This window comes from Corylus avellana, chromosome 2 (assembly GCF_965113065.1).
Source record: "Corylus avellana chromosome 2, dhCorAvel1.hap1.2, whole genome shotgun sequence".
Lineage (NCBI taxonomy): Eukaryota > Viridiplantae > Streptophyta > Magnoliopsida > Fagales > Betulaceae > Corylus > Corylus avellana.
Window position 1 is genome coordinate 1,012,214 of NC_142491.1, and position 19,478 is coordinate 1,031,691.

Genomic DNA, 19,478 nt, shown 5'->3' on the forward strand with positions numbered 1-19,478 from the left:
ATAGACTTAAATTTGTACAAAATTCTAAGAAGTCTCTAAAACTAAACTTCAAAATCCCTAAACCTTAGAATAAAGAAGGGTAGTGAAATAGTAGTGTGGCATATAGCAATACTCATAAAAATAATTAATAAATAAATAAATAAGTTCTTATTTATTTTTGACATGTTCGCACAAGAGGGAGAGATGGATTCGAACTAGTGACTTCCGCTTCATTAGGTGAGGTCCTAACCGATTGAGCTACTTCTTAAGGACTAAAAAAAAAAATCTTATTTTGGGCATCTCAAAATGACTGGGAAATTTTATTTGAACATATAAGCATCATGGGCAAACATATGCTTCCACGTGAGATCAATGTGCTTAATGGTCCGGATTAGTGCAATCTGTAAATAATATATATGCGTTGCGGTGGTGACTTGATATATATATATTTTTTGGTTTTATTTTTAATGTGTTGTGGAGAATGAAATGCAAAAACCTGAGGAGATATTGGAGACTACATCGTAGATACTTTTCAGTCTTTGCCAATGCCAGATCTCAGAGCTCAAACCCAGAACTGGAAGACCTCGTTTATGTAGGTACAACTGCTACTACCCATGTCTCAAATTTGCATGGACTCGTGCAGTTATGTGCAAGAACGAGAGCAAAAGTGGAAGGGAAGGCTTGCCATGCACAGGTTATTCGTGTTGGGTGGCAAGCAGACACTTTAACGTCAAACATGCTAATTAATATGTATTCAAAATGCGGTTTCGTTGATTGTGCTCGTAAAGTGTTTGATGAAATGGCGGAACGAAGCTTGGTTTCGTGGAATACGATGATTGGGTCGCTTTCTCAAAATGGCGAGGAGCAGGAAGCTCTTGGTCTTTTTGTTGAGATGCAAAGAGAAGGAACCCAATGTAGTGAATTCACAGTTTCGAGTGTTCTTTGTGCTTGTGCTGCAAAATATGCTGTGTGTGAGTGTAAACAGGTACATGCTTTTGCTATTAAAGCTGCAATGGAGTCTAATGTGTTTGTGGGAACCGCATTGCTTGATGTTTACGCCAAGTGCAGTTTGATAAAAGATGCAAGCTGGGTTTTTGAGTGCATGCCAGAGAGGAGTGCCGTTACTTGGAGTTCAATGGTGGCGGGGTATGTGCAAAATGGCCTTCATGAAGAGGCTTTGGTGCTGTTTTGCCGAACTCAAATGATGGGGCTGGAGCAAAACCAGTTTATGATTTCTTCTGCTATTTGTGCTTGTGCGGGCCTGGCAGCTCTGATTGAAGGGAAGCAGCTGCATGCTGTGTTATGTAAAACTGGATTTGGTTCAAATATGTATATTGTTTCGTCTTTAATAGACATGTATGCCAAATGTGGCTGCATTCGAGAAGCTAACGTTGTGTTTCAAGGTGTGGAAGAGGGGAGCATTGTTTTATGGAATGCAATGATTTCTGGGTTTGCTAGGCATGCTCACTCCCTAGAGGCAATGGTTTTATTTGAGAAAATGCAGCAGATGGGTATGTATCCAAATGAAGTAACATATGTTGCCATCTTATCTGTGTGTAGTCATATGGGTTTGGTTGAAAAAGGACGGAAATATTTCCATCTTATGATAACCGAGCACAGAGTGTCACCCAATGTCTTTCACTATTCATGCATGGTTGATATTTTTGGTCGGGCAGGGCTGATTTGTGAAGCATATGACTTGATAGAGAAGATGCCATTTGATGCGACTGCTTCAATGTGGGGTTCGCTCTTGGCTTCTTGTAGAGTCCATGGAAATCTTGAATTGGCTGAGGTTGCAGCTAAGCATTTGTTTGAGATGGAACCTAATAATGCAGGAAATCATATTTTGCTTTCAAACATTTATGCAGCGAACAGAAAGTGGGAAGAAGTTGCGAGAGCAAGGAAGCTTCTTAAGGAAAGTGAGGTGAAGAAGGAGAGGGGTATGAGTTGGATTGAAATCAAGGACAAAGTTCATTCATTTATGGTTGGAGAGATAAATCATCCTAAAATTGCTGAGATTTACTTAAAGTTAGATGATTTGGTTAAAAAGTTGGAGAAGCTGGATTACAAGGCTGAGACTGAACATGACTTTCATTATGTGGAAGAGGGGAGAAAACAACTACTTTTGAGACACCACAGTGAGAAGCTTGCTCTTACTTTTGGGATGATGTGCTTACCTCAGAATGTGCCTATCAGGATTATGAAGAATCTCAGAATCTGTGGGGATTGTCATTCTTTTATGAAGGTTACATCAAATTTTACAGGGAGGGAGATCATTGTTCGAGACACAAATCGTTTTCACCATTTTAAGAGTGGCTATTGTTCTTGTGGAGATTTTTGGTGAAATGCTGATTAACTCACCATCTTATGTCTTATGATCCGTATGACTGTCGGGGGTTTACACATTTCGTCTGTTGCCTTGGGATGGGCCCCAAGTGTTTGAAGCGAAGGTTCTGAAGATCAAGTTTAGTGACCGTTAACCCAATTTTCAGGATGTCACAGATGAACATTTGGTCCACTACACTGGTACATGGTTTCCTTCATCTAAAAATGCCGTTTTAAGCATGTAAACCATAACCTTGCAAATTAAATAGCATGCATGACTGCAAGTTTCCGAGCAGCTTCAGTGACCTTAAAGATCTCCAGAATTACGTAGACTATGGCTGTAAACGATTCAAATTTGGTTCTCTCTCTCTCTCTCTCTCTATAAGAAAAAAGTCTAGTCATAGAAATCATAGAAAACACTTGCTGCCCCCAATTTTCTGGCAACCAAAGACAAAACATATACCATAGAGACCATTCAATTTATTAGTACATAAGGTGGAGAGTTTATGGTTATTAAAATTGAGTACTTTAATGGAAATGCAAAAAGTAGAAAAAGTCGCACTAGTATTCCTTTCGTAATGGAAGAAATATCCAAAATGATAGAGGGAGGGAGGAAGCTTAGGCATTGTGAGTTTTTTCTGATGCAGCCACTTCTCGTTTCTAATGGATGATGATTTTTGTGTTTATTAACTGTGATTTTATTATTAAAAAATAGGTTGTCCACATAACTTAAAGATAAAATTTCATATCTTTTGTATATTTTTATTTTTATCTATCATGACTACTATCTATTGTAGGCTGGAGGCCTTGGTGATGTTTTCACTAGTCTATCTCGTGCTGTTCGAGATCTGAACCACAATGTGGACATTATTCTTCCCAAGTATGGCTGTTTGAAGGTTAGCAACGTAAGCTTCATTGCTGTTGCTTTGGTCCATATCTAGGGTCTCACTTCTTTGTGCAAGATGTTTATTCTCTATTTCTCAAGTTTTGGGCTTTTCTCTCTTGACTTGGTAGAAAGAGTATGCTCTCTGTAGCTTTTGTTTGTGGTGGTTTAGCTCTCTCTATTAGAGGTCCATTTTATGGAAATGATTGAAGTATGAGTTGTTATTTTTGGAAGTTAGTTCAGAAATGCAGTATTAGATAATTCTTGTGCTAACCGAATGGGTTTTATTTAGAAGTGATATTTCTCTACTTCCTCCCTTCTATTCTTTGGCACCTTATGAATATAAATGTGATGTAACACCCTCCACCCGAGAGGGCTAGGTTTATTAACTAAGAAGCCTTGGAGGCACAAAGGTCATAAATAATAATGTCTGAAAAACCTCTTTATTAATAACAAGTGCAGAAACGTAAAGGTCTAAAATTTAAAACACATGAATTCAGAAATCATAAACTCTCTCTTATGTCCTCCAAAGCACTTATTCAAAATGGGTGAAATGAAAACTTGTCATGATGACTATTCTATCCCCATCTAATATATTCTGCATATCCAGCCTCCTACTGAGCATCGTTCTCACCTAAAACATAAAAGCAAAACTAATGAGCAAAAACTCAGTAAGTAATACTCATCAACCAATTTGAAAATTGGCCGAGTAAAACATTTTCTCTTCAAAATCTTTTCCTTAAATCATCCTTTGATTTTGAAAAGAATCTTCTTCAAAGATACTTTCTTGTAAACTTGACATGAGAAAAACTTCCTTTATTAACTGTGGTTTTTGCATACTATTACACCATGTATGCTAGGGTTTTATGTTCCTTTGATCATAGCAGCAATCAGTGGCCTTAGACTAGCCCTAGGTGAGCTGCTTAACTCTCGGTGCACTCAACTTGGCAACTAGGTGATCGACCACCCTTGGATGGTTGCGCTCCATCCTTGCTCCAGTACTGTGCTTATCTCTTTTCTTAGGCCAAAATGTTCTTATAAAAATAACCGCCTTTAGTATGCCCCTAACTGTTGTCTTTCTTAAATTTCTTTTCTTAAAAATCTGAGGGGCCATGCTAAAGGGGTTTTCTTTCCTTGAACAAACCTTTCTTTCTTTCGTACCACCTTTTCATAAGTGACATCATTTCATTTATTTCAAATAAAACTTTTCATAGAATAAAACATAACACAACATGGGATAACATAAGCATTAAACATAAGTAAAACATAAAAGTAAATGCAGTTATAAAACATAACTTAAGAGGGGTAAGGATTACTACTTACCTCACTGCTGGACGTAGGCTGACCAACTGCTAAGAACCTGAGTCGCAAGACCCTACAAGTCAGCCCTAACTGTCTAAGTGTGCAAATCTTAATCCCTAGTTGGAAGTCCCCAACTGAAGACCTTTCTTGGCTTTCCCCCTTGATAAAAGTTTTCTTTAAATGAAATGGACTTGGGGTTTTGTTATGGTCAAACCCCATTTTTTTTTTGGAAACAATTCTGAAAATATCTCATTTTATTTGAATGAATATTCTTTTTGCTAAAATAATTTTTTGTTTAGAATTTTCTAGACTTTTAAACTTTTATCCTCTAGAAAACACTTTTCCCCTATTTTATTTTAGAATTCTAAAAGTTCCAGAAACTCTTGAATTTATTTTTGGGTTTTCTAATTAGGGGAAAATACCAAGATTGGCCCATGAGGACCTTCTTCTAACTAGATTTCTAAAATTTAAATCCCAAAAATCTTAATCAAGCTTAACTAAAACCTTAACTAATTTGGGCCCATTTAGCAGTAAACGCCTATGGGGCCCATAACCTAAATCAAATGGATGAAACAAGAGTTTCTAGACATTCTAATGAACTCTATGAAATTTAATCAAATCAGTAACATGATGCATTTTCATGAAATTTCAATGTCATGTGCCCCTGAAAAATTCGTAGGATGATATAAATTTGATTGTATGGATCAAAACTCAACTTTTATGGACTTTAGCACTGATTTTTAGGTCCCTGGAGTTTCTGTCCAGAACCATAAAACCACTCCTAAAATCAGTTTTTAAAAATTCTTTTCATGGATTGAAAAACATCGAAATAGACCCACATGGGGTTCGGCCCCTACTATGGCCATTCTCTAAGTGTGGTTTTTATTTTATTTTCATGCAACCAATAACTTTTGAATGCAGTCACAAGCTTAGATTATGTTTCCAGACAATATGTTATGATTTTCATAAAACAAATCCTAGTTTATGCATATCTAACATGTAGCGTAATGTAAAGCATGTTTGTATGATTTGAATCATGGACCAATCAGTAAAATCTTCATGTTCGTATGATGTTTTCATGCATGAAATCATTGTGAAATCTAGGGTCTATGTAAAACCTCATATATCTCAACATAAACTAACATAAACTTATAAAACTAAAGCATTGCTTTATCAAAACTAGAATTTCACAGTAATTGTGAGTAAAGAGTTGAAAGAATGGATAAACTTACAATTAGAAGATGAAAAATTTGAGGAAAACTTGCTCGCTAGTTTCTGCTTTGGCCGTTTGGTGAAGAGGATTGAAGAATTAAAGGTTTCTTCAAGAAACAGTGTCTGATTATGTCATAGGGAGGTACGGGGTTTTGTATTCTCCTGAAACTTAAAAAAAAATTGGAAGAATGAGAGGCAATGGGGGTGAACAGCTGATAGAGGGCTTTAAATTGTTTTGGGCTTTCTCCTTTTGTCACAAGAATTATGGTTTTAAGATTCCAAAATAAGCTAGGAGTGTGATTTTAAATTTTTTGACAAAACTTGGACAATATGCGTTTATATGGTCGGCTTCAGTAGTGGGAGCTTTTCATTTCATTTTTCAACTTTATTTTAAAAATAAAATCATGCTAACACCTTGTCAAAATAAAATAAAAATGCATGTAATAAGGCTTTCAGGAAAACTATGCACTCATAAGCTTAATTATACAATAATTGTCAAGTAGCAATTCATTTTCATGCAAGTATACTTAGAAAAATAATTTAGTCATATTAAACTCATGTGATCCATTTAACTAGGTTTGGCTAATCTAAGGGTGGGATACTACATGTGATAATTGTTGTGACTGCTTATGTTTATAATTTATTATATTGTGGCATCACTTTACTTTATTGTTGCATTATAGGTTTCTTTATATCTATTTAACCTCAGTACTACATTAAATGCTAAATCTAATTATATGTTCTGCTATAGGTGAGGGACTTTTAGTATCATAGATGCTATTCCTGAGATGGGACTGAATATATGTGTTCTATATATGTACTAACTCTAGTAGTATTATTCTCTTAGTTGGCCCCCTAAGTAAAAATTTCTATCTCTGCCCCTGCGCTTAAAGGTCTCTGTCATCATAACAATTGTGAGAGCTCTTTCTCTTTGTGACAAGGATAAGAGGGCCATGCATGAGAGGTTGTTTGATATCGAGACAAACGAATGATTTCCTTGGAGAAAGCTGTTCTAACAATACTTTGCTCGAGCAATCGGTTCTTGCAGCATTTATCTGGTAATCCTTTTTAGTTGCAATACTTGGCACATCATCCAACACTGGAGCCAGCAGCAGAAGGCAGGTGTGCTCACCTATTTATTCTCTAGAGACCCACATGATTGTCGGACTCTATGGTCAGTTATACATATCCCTTACTTATTTGCTTCATAGTTACCAGCAGCATTCAATGGAAAACTAAAATTCTATTGAAATCCTAAATTTCGACTAAATTGTTGTGGTTGAACATTAAAAGAAAAAAATAAAAAGGGTATATAAGAGAGTGCACTTATTCTTCAAGGCCAAGCTCCCTTGTTATAGCAGGCCTATGTCATCAGTAAAAGGGAATTTAGTTATTTATGAAAGAGTTTATAATGAAGGTGAATCATTGCTTTAGGTTACCTCTATGGTATTCTTCCTTGAGCTTGTGAGTGCCAATAAAGTAGGTTGGAGGCATAGGACAGTATTGGAAATAGTTTTTGTCTATTTTGTTGAGACAAATTATAGTTCTCATCGTTTTTATTTATATTGATTACTGTATTTAAATCAATCCTGTTTATACTCTGTATAGGTCATGCTGGTTTATGCAACAAATACTCCAATATATTGTCAGTAACTCATTTAGGTAGAAATATGAATCACTATATTGGTAAGGCTACACAGAAACTTTGTTTTGGCAATGAACTTTCGGTTGTGGAATGGTGATTTTCATTAAGTCTCCATAGTGTGTTTGATGATGTCGGCTAAAAACTCAGGAATAGATAAGAAACATTTAAAAAAAAAAAAAAAAATTAAACATGAAGTTCTGTTCATCCATTATGCATGAATTCGCTGCAGAAGAAATGGATTCTAAATCTCCATATTCTCTTAACTGTGTATGTAAGGGCCATAAATAACATGTTTCAATGTTCCTTGGATCAGATGGCATCTCCTCCCTCCATAAATTTGGAGGTTGAGTCACAGACTCAATGCCATATAGGTGAGTGTGGATTTACCTATCAAAAGAAAAGTCCATAACTAATATGCAAATCTGAAATATAAATTTTAAACATATGATTCATCTAATCCTTATTTCTTTTCCATTCTTGTTTTAGGTTATTTAAACTTGGGGGAGGGAATAGGGCCAGAGGGCAGTATTGATCCTCATGAGGAGAGTTATCTGTAGAAGCAAGTAAATTTTTCTATCAAAGATATTTTCTGTTTTGTATTTAATTTGATGAGATCAGTAGAACCATAATTATAATAAAGAGAAAAGATTTATTGTATCACATCTTCTTCTATCACACTGGCATCTATGATAGAGGTTGTAACAGTTTCTTATCCCTTTCTTTTCCCCATACTTGAGACACAGCTTGTCCACTACTTGCTACTAATGGGGTGTCACATTATACATCTATAGCGCTGTGCATGCCTAAGCCTGTTTTGTCAAGATGGTTTATCACCCTGTCAATAAAAGATGAAGAAATCTCCAATTGTCTAAATTTTGGTTTTGCAATGAAATGCATGTGTGCTTGAGCCCGTGGCTGCTAGGGGTAGGAATACCCACACGAATAGGATGTAGATATATTTTGTTACATCATTTTAAAATTTAAATGACTTGACACCATATTCTAATATTCACAATCAAGTCATTTCTCTTTGATCATTGTGCAATTATAATAATTTTATCTGGTGTGGGGCATTCTTTATTGTTATTAGTTTTGAATAGATGTGCTAATCTCTTTTGTTAACAAAATATCCTGTATTTTATCTTGAGTAAATGTTAGAAAAACCTTGCTTCTGTGCACCAAATTTTCATTCTGAAATCTAGAGCTTTTCTCTTCTTCCTTTTTGTTTTTGGTTTTTGTGTGTGTATAAAATAAACTAACTAGATTTTAGGAAAATTTGTCACAAGTTGTTCGTAAAACAAGATTAATATATAAAGAATTGGATATATGCTTTGATTTGTGTCTTGTGCCTATGTGGACACAATGCAATTTGAGGGTTCCACACGTCTCCAATTATTGATGTGATGCCCTAGTTGCATTTTGTGTGTACAAAACAGAGACGCAAGCCTTACTCGTATATAAGTTGATATTTAGAGCAAGCTATCTAATTACGAGGTTGGCATTCAATTTGGATAGTTGCCCCTCATCATGGGAATCAATTGAGAAATACTAGAAATCATACTTTTATTCTACCACTATCTCACTCTCTTAACATGGCAATGCTAATTAATGTTTTTTAACAAGATCTAATTAACACCGTCACATCGGCAAGGTGGGATGATGGTGGAATATAAGTGTGGTGCATTACTCGAATGAATTATCAAACTCTTTTGCTCTTGTGTTGATTTCCAAGTGGATGAAATGTTAGCACTGTGAATCTAGTTCACCATCAACATTTTTCTTGAACAGTTGCATTTACTTGACTCAGCCCTGTCTTAGCACCTCTTTTAGCAATTAGAGTTTTTTCATTGCTACTAGTGGCTTTTATCAACGAACTTTGTTTTTTCATCGCTTTCTTTTGGCAAAAAATTTTAAATGGTACTTTTTGTTCTGTTTTTTTTTTTTTTTTTTTTTTTTTTTTTTTTTCTGTGATTTGATATAAAGGTGAAAATATTTATTAATATTTTGTGACCGTCTTATGTTTAAAGGTGTTGTTAATGTTTTCATTTTTCCTAAAAGGCAAAAAGCTACCCCAAATAGCGTTGCCAAATGAGTCTTGTAGCTAAGAAATCCACTTCGTCCCTAAAAATAGTCACTACTACTCAAGTGAGAAGTTTTTCCACCACTTAGGGCGTGGTCTAGTAGAATTCAGGTTGTATCAGTGGGGTTAGATCCCAAGGTCGAATCTCGCAATGGGAAACACTTGGGCTTATTAGCTTGTCTATTGGCTTGGGTGTTGCTAGAGTCTTCAATGTTCTCACAGTCTGAGCTCCTCTTGAGCGATGCCCAGCAAGCAAGTGCTATCATAATCAACTCCTGGTAAAGTAGTCACTTTGGTTGTCCCCTCCTATCTTTTTGATTTTTTTTTTTTTTTAAAATAAAAAATAAAAAAAAGAGAAATTTTTCCTCTACAACTGATATGGAGGGAAGTTAAAGTACTTAGGAGTAAGTCTATTAGCTAGCAGCTCAAACTCGGTAGCTAATTAGGAGTTTTTATCTTAATGGAAACCACGCCTCGGAGTTCGAATCTCTCTTCTGATCCCCTCCCCTTGGGTAAAAATTTACTTTGAAAAAAAAAACTTGTGTAGTGTCTAATAGGTTTTCCTTGTTTATTAGTAGAAAGTGTGTTCAAAATATTATTTACAATCGTTGCTAATAAGTTTTATTAGTGATGAAGTTGGGAATTGGCGCTAATAAAACTATTTACCAGCAAGATTTGAGTGTAATGCCCTTTCCGATAAATGCAATATTTTGTACTATCTTTGCAACGCTACTACTACTTTTTATATGGATCAACGCAACGGAAATGTCATATATATATAATAATTTTCAACAAAATTGAAGAAAAATATTTTCTTTTTTACTTCTTGCATAAAAGATTTCTATTTACTGAGTATGTCTTTCTTTTGTTCTAAAGTATGACTTTCTTTGTAAATTCTTCTCTTTCACTATTTTCTTCTCATTCAAGATCTTCATGCAATCTTTTGTAGTTTACTTTACTCATTGTTTGCAATCTTTTGTGTGTGTGAGTATATATATATAGTGTTCTACTAAAAATTGTAAGAACAACTAGTAGAACACTATATTAAAAACCACTTGTATTCATCCATAACTTATACAATATATATCTTGTTCAACGTCTATAATTTCTACCATTCATAATTCTATTGTTTTACTGAAAACATTTAAATACAAAACCAACTTTCCTAGAAACCCAGATAAACTTTCCTTAAAATAGATGCTTAACTTGAAATGTTGAAACTAAAACTTGTTACCAACTTTTTACCAATATGGACATTGGTATTGTCGTAAGGGACCATAGAGGCCTGGTAAATGCTGCTCAGAGTAAGAAAGTAATGCTTTTCCAAACCCAGTGAATGCGGAAGCTATGGGAGCATGGGTGGTGGTGGAATTCAGCCGGGACTTGGGTCTGCCGGACATTATCCTTGAGGGGGACTCTTTGCAGGTTGTCCTAGCGTTAAGGGATATGAGCCCAAATTGGAGTCTATATGGCCAGATTGCGGATGACGCTTGGGGAGTTTTATATACGAGGTGGAGCTGGATGGTTAATCATGTCAAGAGAGAAGCTAACTCAGCAGCTCATAGTTTAGCAAAGATGCGCTTTCTAGCTTGCCAGAGTGGGTCTGGATAGAAGAAAGTCCTAGTTGTACTGTTGACAATGTCACTTTAGAGCAATTTGCTCTTCTTTGTTTAGAGTTTTTAAGCTCTAGTTTTAATGAAAGGAAATGATATTGTTTATCCTAAAAAAAAAAAAAAAAAAAAAAATCAAAACATCAAACCACATACATGTACATATTGATACTAACGTTATTCTTTTGGAAATTATTGAGTTAATATCACTTTAAGTTAATATTAAATAATTACTCCTTGAGATTCTAATTTTTGAAAATAATTCTATTGGCTTTAATCCATTATTCAAAATTTCAAATACATGATTCTCTAACAAAATATTCTTCTATTTGTTTTCTTTTAAAAAAGTCTTTAATTTTTTTTTTTAACAAATCTAATATGGTATTCAAGACACTTGGAAGTGTGTTGATAAGTCTGATATGGCCATATTGCAACACTTCCATTGTAAAACCAATAACAAAACACAGAAAAATATATATTTGAAAACCAGGTAAATACATGAAACTAATTACAAAAATTAAAGTCCTAATAAACAATTTGATACAAAATTTTAATTCCCTAAGTTTTTTTAATTTTTTATTTTCATTTCACTAATTATTATCCGAATAATTATAAATCATACTTCTAATTCTAAAAATTAAAAGTCAAATTAAAAAGTCCTGAAAATAGATTAAGATTTGTTTGTTTGTTTTTTTTTTTTTTTTTTTTGGGCTGCTTAAAAGACATTTGCGACACCAAACCCAAGCCCAGTCCTAAATTTTTCTGGCAAAGCTCAGCCCAGCCCATATTTTACAAAACTTAGAACCTGATTGGACATTGCTTGTGCGAGACTATGTGGTCGCGTCCACACTTAATATAAACTCAGTAAACCCTAATTTTTTCAGTCCCTCCTCGCTTATATCTTTGCCTTCGCTTCCTCATTACTCCCACCTCTCTTTCGCAGCCGCGCAGTGCTCTCTCTCTGAGTCTCTTCAGCTTCTTCGAGTGCAGTAAGTTCTCCTTTACGTTTACACCTCTGTCGTTGCGTTTGGTTCTCGAGAAAGTGGAGTTCTTAATTTTTTGCTTTTGGTTACGGTCTTTTGTTGGTTAGCCATAAAGAAAAAAGGAAAATTGGAAGGTTGTACTCACCTGGAAGGAGATATTAGGGTTGTTTTAGACATACGCAGATCGCAAAACGTTGAAAAGTTTTAGATCCCATGATGTGGGGTTTCGCCCTCTTGCATTTTCTCAGCAACCAAACAGGGGTAGCTGTTGTGTCTTTTGGTTTTAGTGTTGTGTCACCCCTGATTGGTTGAGGAGAAAACAATGCAAAATGATTTATTGTGCATTCAAGGGTTTTGGTTGTTTTTGTCTTCTCTCATGATTTTTCGGTAGCCAAACGGAGCAGAAAGTGATTTGTTTATCTTCTATAGATGTTATGTCTTGTGTAGTATTAGTGCTCGATAATGTATTTTTTATATTACGCCTCATAATTGTAGGGTTCAGTTGATTTTGGTTGGTGATGGATCTAAGATCATTGATTTTTTTTTTCTTATCGTTTCTACATGTAACCGGCGAAGAAGCAGAGATTTATATTGTACTTTAAATTGCTTGGTTTAGTAAAAATGTGAACTGTGAAAAGAAAGAAGTGAATCGTGTCTAATGAGTTGTTCTGTTTGATTGCTTAGAACATGTGTGGGTGACGAATCGATGATATGAAAGAGTCTGAATTATGATTGAAGTAAAATAGTTACAACGCTCTCATTGATTGTAAATTTCTAGTATCTTATATTTTCTGCCCCTTATAGCCTTAGGAAGATTAAAAATTTCCTCTGGCAAGCCAAAATGTTGGGTAAAGATCTGTTATTGGGGTTTTGGCTTTCCTTGTGGATTGTGGATTGTGTATTGGGCAGCCTACTGTCTAGAAGTAATTTCGTTTCTTATAATTTTTGGATAGTAATTTTGGTTTTAGTTTCACTAGACTCTTTGCCAATCATTTTATGTAGTGTGATTGAACTATTTGTTTGTAATGACCCTATGAATCAGCATCATGGATGGTTCTGTTCTAATTTCCTCTCTCTGTTTTTCACCTAGTTTTTTTCTGCCTAAATGGTTCAAAGAGTTGATTGTACCTTCAATCATTTCCTATCTCCTTGCAGGAACTGCTAATTCTCTGAAATGGGTCGTGTACGTACCAAGACCGTGAAGAAGTCCTCGCGCCAGGTGATTGAGAGGTACTACTCTCGGATGACCTTGGACTTCCACACCAACAAGAAGATCTTGGAGGAGGTTGCCATTATCCCCTCAAAGCGGCTGCGGAACAAGATTGCTGGATTCTCTACTCACCTGATGAAGAGGATCCAGAAGGGTCCAGTGCGGGGCATCTCATTAAAGCTGCAGGAAGAAGAGCGTGAGCGTCGTATGGACTTTGTGCCTGATGAGTCTGCTATTAAGATTGATGAAATTAAGGTTGATAAGGAAACCATTGACATGCTTGCTGCCCTTGGCATGTCTGACATTCCTGGGATTGTTGAAGCTGAACTACAGCCTGTGGTTTCAGCCCAGACATTTGGCCGTGGTCCCGGTGGGGCTGGTGGAAATAGGAGGTACTGAGGTAATTAAGTCTTTGTGGGGTCTTAAGAACCAATATTGTAACTCTTTTTGAGTCACTGAATTCTTTTTGTTTTCATTTTTATTGTTTCGTACTATGGACAAGGTAAACTGGTCTTGTTAGTTGTTCTTATAAATGGGTGCTTAGATGTTTTTGACTTTGGAAGACGTAAACTGTTCTTGTTAGCTTTTCTTATAAATGGGTGTTTAGATGTTTTTGACTTTGGAAGTCGGTTCCGCTGGTTTATTTGGTGGAGATTCTGAGGCATTTCCTGTTATGATTCATGGTAATATGTGAATGTGATTGGCTTTTGCTGTGAATGGTTCATTATGTGAATTGGTTTTGGTATGAAGTGAGGAATGTATTCATCTTTAACCATTCTTTACTCATTTTATATACAAATTTCAATGGTAGATTACAATAAACCTTACATTTTTTTCATCGTTTGTGGTGACAGTTAAGTTGGTCCCGGGTAAATTATTAAATATTTATATAACTTTTTATTGCAGTTTACTTGTGATTAAGGTTGAGTTGAGTTGATTTGAGCTGAGTTGAGTTGTTTATTGCAATTATTCATATGCGGAGCTTTCTCTTGTTTATGAGATTTTAGCTTCTTAACCCTTTCAATGAAATGAATTTGCGATTGGTATGGGGTGGCTGCATTTCTTGACTCGTACCCCTCGTTTCTTGGGGGTTAGATTTTAGTGTCTTGGTGTAATGTTTTAGGAACTGGAATGTTGAGCTTTGACGTTTTGACATTTTTGTATGTATGAAGTAGTTTTCTATAAGGTGCACCCGATTTAGGTTAGATGATCATCATACTTAGGTGCCTCCTTCCTGTTATTTCTCGAGTTGTTTTGCTTTATGTATTGGGAGCTTTTGCCATATGCTGTAATTCCGGGCATTTTTTCAACTAGTGTTCCTATGATCCCTAGAAGAGCTCCTTATTTTTTGAAAAATATTAGATCTACATTTCTTTTACAACTTTTTTGGCAACTTGTTAACCTAGTTCCGCACGTAAATTGTAATTACATGTGTTAACAAGTTAAAAAAGAGTTGTTTATATAATATTAAATGTGATAGAGGTCCAACTAACCCTTATCGAAGACCCAACTTTTATTTACGTGACACAAAACCACATATAAGTTGTGTTAGGTTCATAATTGAAATTTTAAAAAATAGAAAAAGCAAAACATATGTGTACAAAAGTTGGATATTAGATGGGGTTTAGTTGAGCCTCTATCATATCTCTCATATGAGAATAACTTTTATAGGGTCTTGGCACAAATTAAGGCCTTTGTGGCCCTCAATAAAAAGGCGACACATCAGTGTGGAACATTATAACAAAAATATGGTATTTCACCTAATCTTTTTTTTCTAGAATATTTAAAACGAAACACCTTCTAGAATAAACTTTTCATATTTTTCTCCAAATCTACCCTTGCCGCCGGCCGGTACAGAGAAAGCCAGAGATGACGCTGTTCGGTGCCCCTCTCTCTCTCACCGGCGACAACAGAGATTTTTCCTCTTGTGCTCCCTCTCCCTCACACACTAGTGAGAGAGAGAGAGAGAGGGAGCACGAGAAGGTTTCTAAGGCGGGCTGGCGGTGGCGAGGAACACTACGAAGATAATGGGGGGAGGGATGAGTGGTAGGATGAATGGAATGGAAGGAATAAATTTGAATGTGGAATGTTGCGACTTTGGTGAGGATGAGTTGGAGTTCTTTGAGGGGGATGACGATATTTTTTGTTGGTGTAGTATTGGGTCGGCTGTGATTAAGAGAAAGGAAGTATCTTTTTGTCAATTTAACATAGGATCTTACTCGGCAACTAGTATTTGTCTTTTTGTATTTTGGTTGCCTGAATGTGAATTGCTATTGGGATTAGTTCGCTTTTGTCTCCGGCAGCGTCACTGGCGGCAGGTTGGTGGTTGGGGTGGTTTTGGAGAAAAATATAAAAAGTTTATTCGAGAAGGTGTTTTGTTTTAGGTATTCTAGAAAAGGATTAAGTGGAACACCATATTTTTGTTATAGTGTTCTACGCTGATGTGTTGCCTTCTTATTGGAGGGTACAAAGGCATTGGTTTGTTCCAAGACCCTATAGTCTATAGAAGTTATTCTCCTCTCATATGGTATTTCTCTAATTTGTTTAGGCACATGGAAGTTCATAGATATTGATCTTTTTTCTTTTTTATTCACACCCTATTTTTCTATGCTTAGAAGTTCCACTTACTATAACGTACCAAGTTGTAAATGTAGGTTTCTAAAGGGCCAACCATGTTATTTATATTATATCTAATGGCATAGTCAAAGATACATAATAAATATATTGGCACGATATTTACAAAATTTAAATGATGTGGCATTTTTTATGTTATTAGATGAGACATTAAATTTTAATTATAAAATGATTATTCGCTATTTCAAGTGAAACGTAGCAAGTTGGCCAATGACGCTTTTACGATACTCGACTTGAGGGCAAAGAGCATGCTTTTCTTCTGTAGAGGGGAATGCATACCATTAACTAGCCGTCTCTATATTTTCGATTGAGAGTTATATTAGGGATAATTGAGTTATATTGGGGATAGTTGTTAACTGATGTTGGTTGGATCAAGTCTCCAAAGTTTAGATAATGGGTTTAAAGAAGCGTATGTGCAACTGCTTTCATTATGTAAGGGAGATAATATAGAGGGCATTTAATGTGTTTATTAGGTTAGTGAGCCTTTAATGGATCTATTAGCTAGCGGGCCTTTAATTGTTTTATCTTGTATTGCGTTTTGTATGGACATAAATTTCTTTAGAAGAAATTTCTTTCAACTTATTCTAATAAGTGACAAGAGTCACACTTGACACTTATTAGAGCAGATTAGAGAAAATTTCTTTCAAACTGATTTGAAGAAAATTTTTGTCTATTTTGTATTGCTTTGCAAGTTTGCGTTTCAGCTGTAATTGCTGCGTTTTGAGTTTGAGATTGAGCATCTTGAATTGCTCTTATGATTTCAATATATTGCATCAATATTATAAATCCACTATCTTACCAAATACCCCTTTCAATTGCATATCCATTACAAATCACTACGAATATACATAAATCCAAGATGACAGAAATTTCTTCCAAACAAGTCCGAAGGAAATATTCTCTAACCCATTTAAATTAGTGTCAGATGTCTATAAACATTTAAAAGACACATTAAATTTAGTCTAAGTTTTTTTTTTTTTTTTTTTTTTTTTGACTTGTTCACACAAGGAAAGGGGGAGGAGAGATTTAGACTAGTGACCTCCGTTTCATGAGGCGTAGTTCACAGCCGATTGAGCTACCATTTGGAAACAAATTTAGTCTAAGCTAGTAAACTGTTATTGCTGACGTTAAGAATTTAATGTGTCTTTTAAATGTTTATAAATACTTGACACTATTTTAAATGGATTAGAAAATATTTCCTTCGGACTGATTTAGAAAAAAAAATTATATCCAATCCAAGTAAAACCCATCACATTTGCACATGTAATTCTGACATTGCCATGATTTCATGGCAGCAATGAGCTTTGCGTGAGGAATATGTGCACAAGGAGATACATTTCAAAGTTGGGTGTTTTTGACTATAAGAGTGATGTGTGGATTGAGATCTGGTGTACTTAGCTGTTTAGATTGTTAGCAATAGAAGCCCCGAGTATGAATCGATTCTTATGGGTCCTACTTGGTCGTGTAGGTCTCCGTCTAGCATGTGCATCCGAATTGCTGCAATCTGGCCAATTAATTGCTGGAAATTCAAATCCGTGACATGTAGTTCAACTGTGGTGAGCATCAAACACTTAGGGCCAACTAGTCAAATGGATATGAGAGTTGATTTAATTAGTCTTAACAAATTTTGAGTCCTTCAGCTTTATGCAAATATATCTTTTCCATTTTTAAGTATAGTGAATTCTTTTTTTAACTAGGGATCATTTATATGTATTATAATATTTAGAAAAAAAATGCAAAATCAGTCATTGTGGTTTACCTGATTTACAATTAACTCTTTGTGATATTAAAATGATTTCAGAGGTCTTTAAAGTATGCAAAAAAAAAAAAAAAAAAAAAAAAAAAAAAAAAAAAAAAAATAGTCCCTACAGTCAATTTTTGTCAAAATATTTGACGAATTCTATTAAGGTACTGTGCCAGCACCAATAAAATGACGACACGTGTCACTCTTAGGCTCCGTTTCTTTCAACGTAAAATGGTTTCTAGAAAATGATTTTCCTATTTTATGGTGTTTAGTGCGACGTAAAATAGTGGTTAACGGAAAATATTTTTCTTTAATTTTCGGAAAATGGTTTACACTTCAAAATCGTAAACTATTTTCTGACTTTGAGCATCTCATTCTCAAATTGGCGGACTCTGCCAAGATCCGCCTAGGACCCCGTCGGGACCCGCCCAGGACCTGCCCTGGAGACCGGGACTCGCCCAGGACTCGCTTGGGACCTGCCTAGGACCCACCCAGGACCCGACCGGACCTGCCCGAGACCTTGTCGGGACTTGAACGAGACCCGTTGGGACTTGACTGGGACTCGCCTGGACCTGCCCATGACCTCCCTGGAACTTGACCGAGACTCGCCCGGGACCTGACCGGGACCCCTCCGGGACCCGCCTGAGAGTTGACTAAGACTTAACTGAGACCCAATTGGACCCGCTTGGGATCTCGCCGGAACCCGACCGGACCTGCCCGGGACTTGCCCAGGACCCCTCCGGAACTTGACCGTGACTCGCCCAGGACCCACCCGGGACTCGTCAGACAATATTTTCGGCGGAAAACATTTTCCTTAAAAATGATTTCTTAGAAATACATTTTCCGGTATTTGACATGTACGGAAAATCAGGCGGGTCCCGATCGGGTCGCAATGGGGTCCTTGTGGGACTCGATTTGGACACCTCTAAGACTTGGTTGGGACATTTTCGTAATTTAGAGTTTAAAATGATTTAATGAAAAAATATATATAAAAAATTGATTTTCCGTGTGCACGCCATAAAATGTTTTCGGCAGAAAACACTTTCAGGTAAAAAGAATTCCTTGAAAATATTTTCCGGGAAAGCATTTTACGTCGAAAGAAACGGAGTCTTAATAAAAAAATATTAATATATTTAATATAAAAAAAAAAAAAATTCAAATACAAGAAACATATTGCAAGTTATATTTTGCCTTTTTTTTTTTTTAAAAAAAGGAAGATATATTTTGCTTTTACACGTACAAAACAAGTAGGTTATAATGATGATCATACAGGAAACAGTGTTGGACCTACCCGTCTAAAAGAAAATAATTGTGGATTGAATGTGGTGGACTCCACGCCACATTTGTCGATCTTTAAAACTTCAACCATTCAAAAACAATCAATCTCAAACTATTAATTCAAATACAAGAAACATATAATTGATTGCAAGTTTTGATATAAAGCGGCCACCCTCCTTGGTTTTCGTTTTCATTTCTCTTGTTTCTGCTTTGCAATTTGGTTTGATTTGGGCTGTTGTTTGTTGTGGCCACCCTCCTTGTAATTTCCTTTTCCCTTTTCCCTTATTTGCTTAATATATATATAAAGCCGTTAATGGCCTACCACCGAAAGAAAAAGAGAAAGCAAACAAACAAAGAGCAAACCAAACATGAAAGAAAGAGAGAAATTTCATGGGCATTGCCTTACAAGTGCTCAACCGACAAATCCTCCATCAATAATTGTGCAAGTCGACGTTAAATCATTATCTTGTTCAAGCCTCAGAGTCAGGGGAAGAACAGTAATAACTGCGACCAAATAATCGTGGGACAGTATTTTTTTTTTTTTAAGTTGGTTTTTAAATGATGTGTTACAGTTTTATGAGTAGATAACATAT

General features: G+C 35.7%; 2 protein-coding genes across 2 annotated transcripts; both read left to right on the forward strand.

Annotated features, from left to right (window-relative positions):
- Nucleotides 1-460: 460 nt before the first annotated feature.
- Nucleotides 461-2,631, forward strand: LOC132175256 (Pentatricopeptide repeat (PPR) superfamily protein). The gene has a single exon (XM_088513536.1). It carries the CDS (start codon nucleotides 461-463, stop codon nucleotides 2,321-2,323), a length of 1,863 nt encoding a protein of 620 aa, XP_088369662.1. The 3' UTR covers nucleotides 2,324-2,631.
- Nucleotides 2,632-11,932: 9,301 nt separating this feature from the next.
- LOC132183700 (small ribosomal subunit protein eS17x) lies at nucleotides 11,933-13,849 on the forward strand. Its single transcript, XM_059597087.2, has 2 exons — nucleotides 11,933-12,025; nucleotides 13,175-13,849. The coding sequence occupies exon 2, from the start codon at nucleotides 13,194-13,196 to the stop codon at nucleotides 13,626-13,628; it is 435 nt and encodes a 144-aa protein (XP_059453070.1). The 5' UTR covers nucleotides 11,933-12,025; nucleotides 13,175-13,193; the 3' UTR covers nucleotides 13,629-13,849.
- The last annotated feature ends 5,629 nt before the right edge of the window (nucleotides 13,850-19,478 follow it).

Coding starts and splice junctions, on each gene's coding strand:
- LOC132175256 (XM_088513536.1), top strand. CDS start 461: ATGAAATGCAAAAACCTGAGGAGATATTGGAGACTACATCGTAGATAC.
- LOC132183700 (XM_059597087.2), top strand. CDS start 13,194: ATGGGTCGTGTACGTACCAAGACCGTGAAGAAGTCCTCGCGCCAGGTG.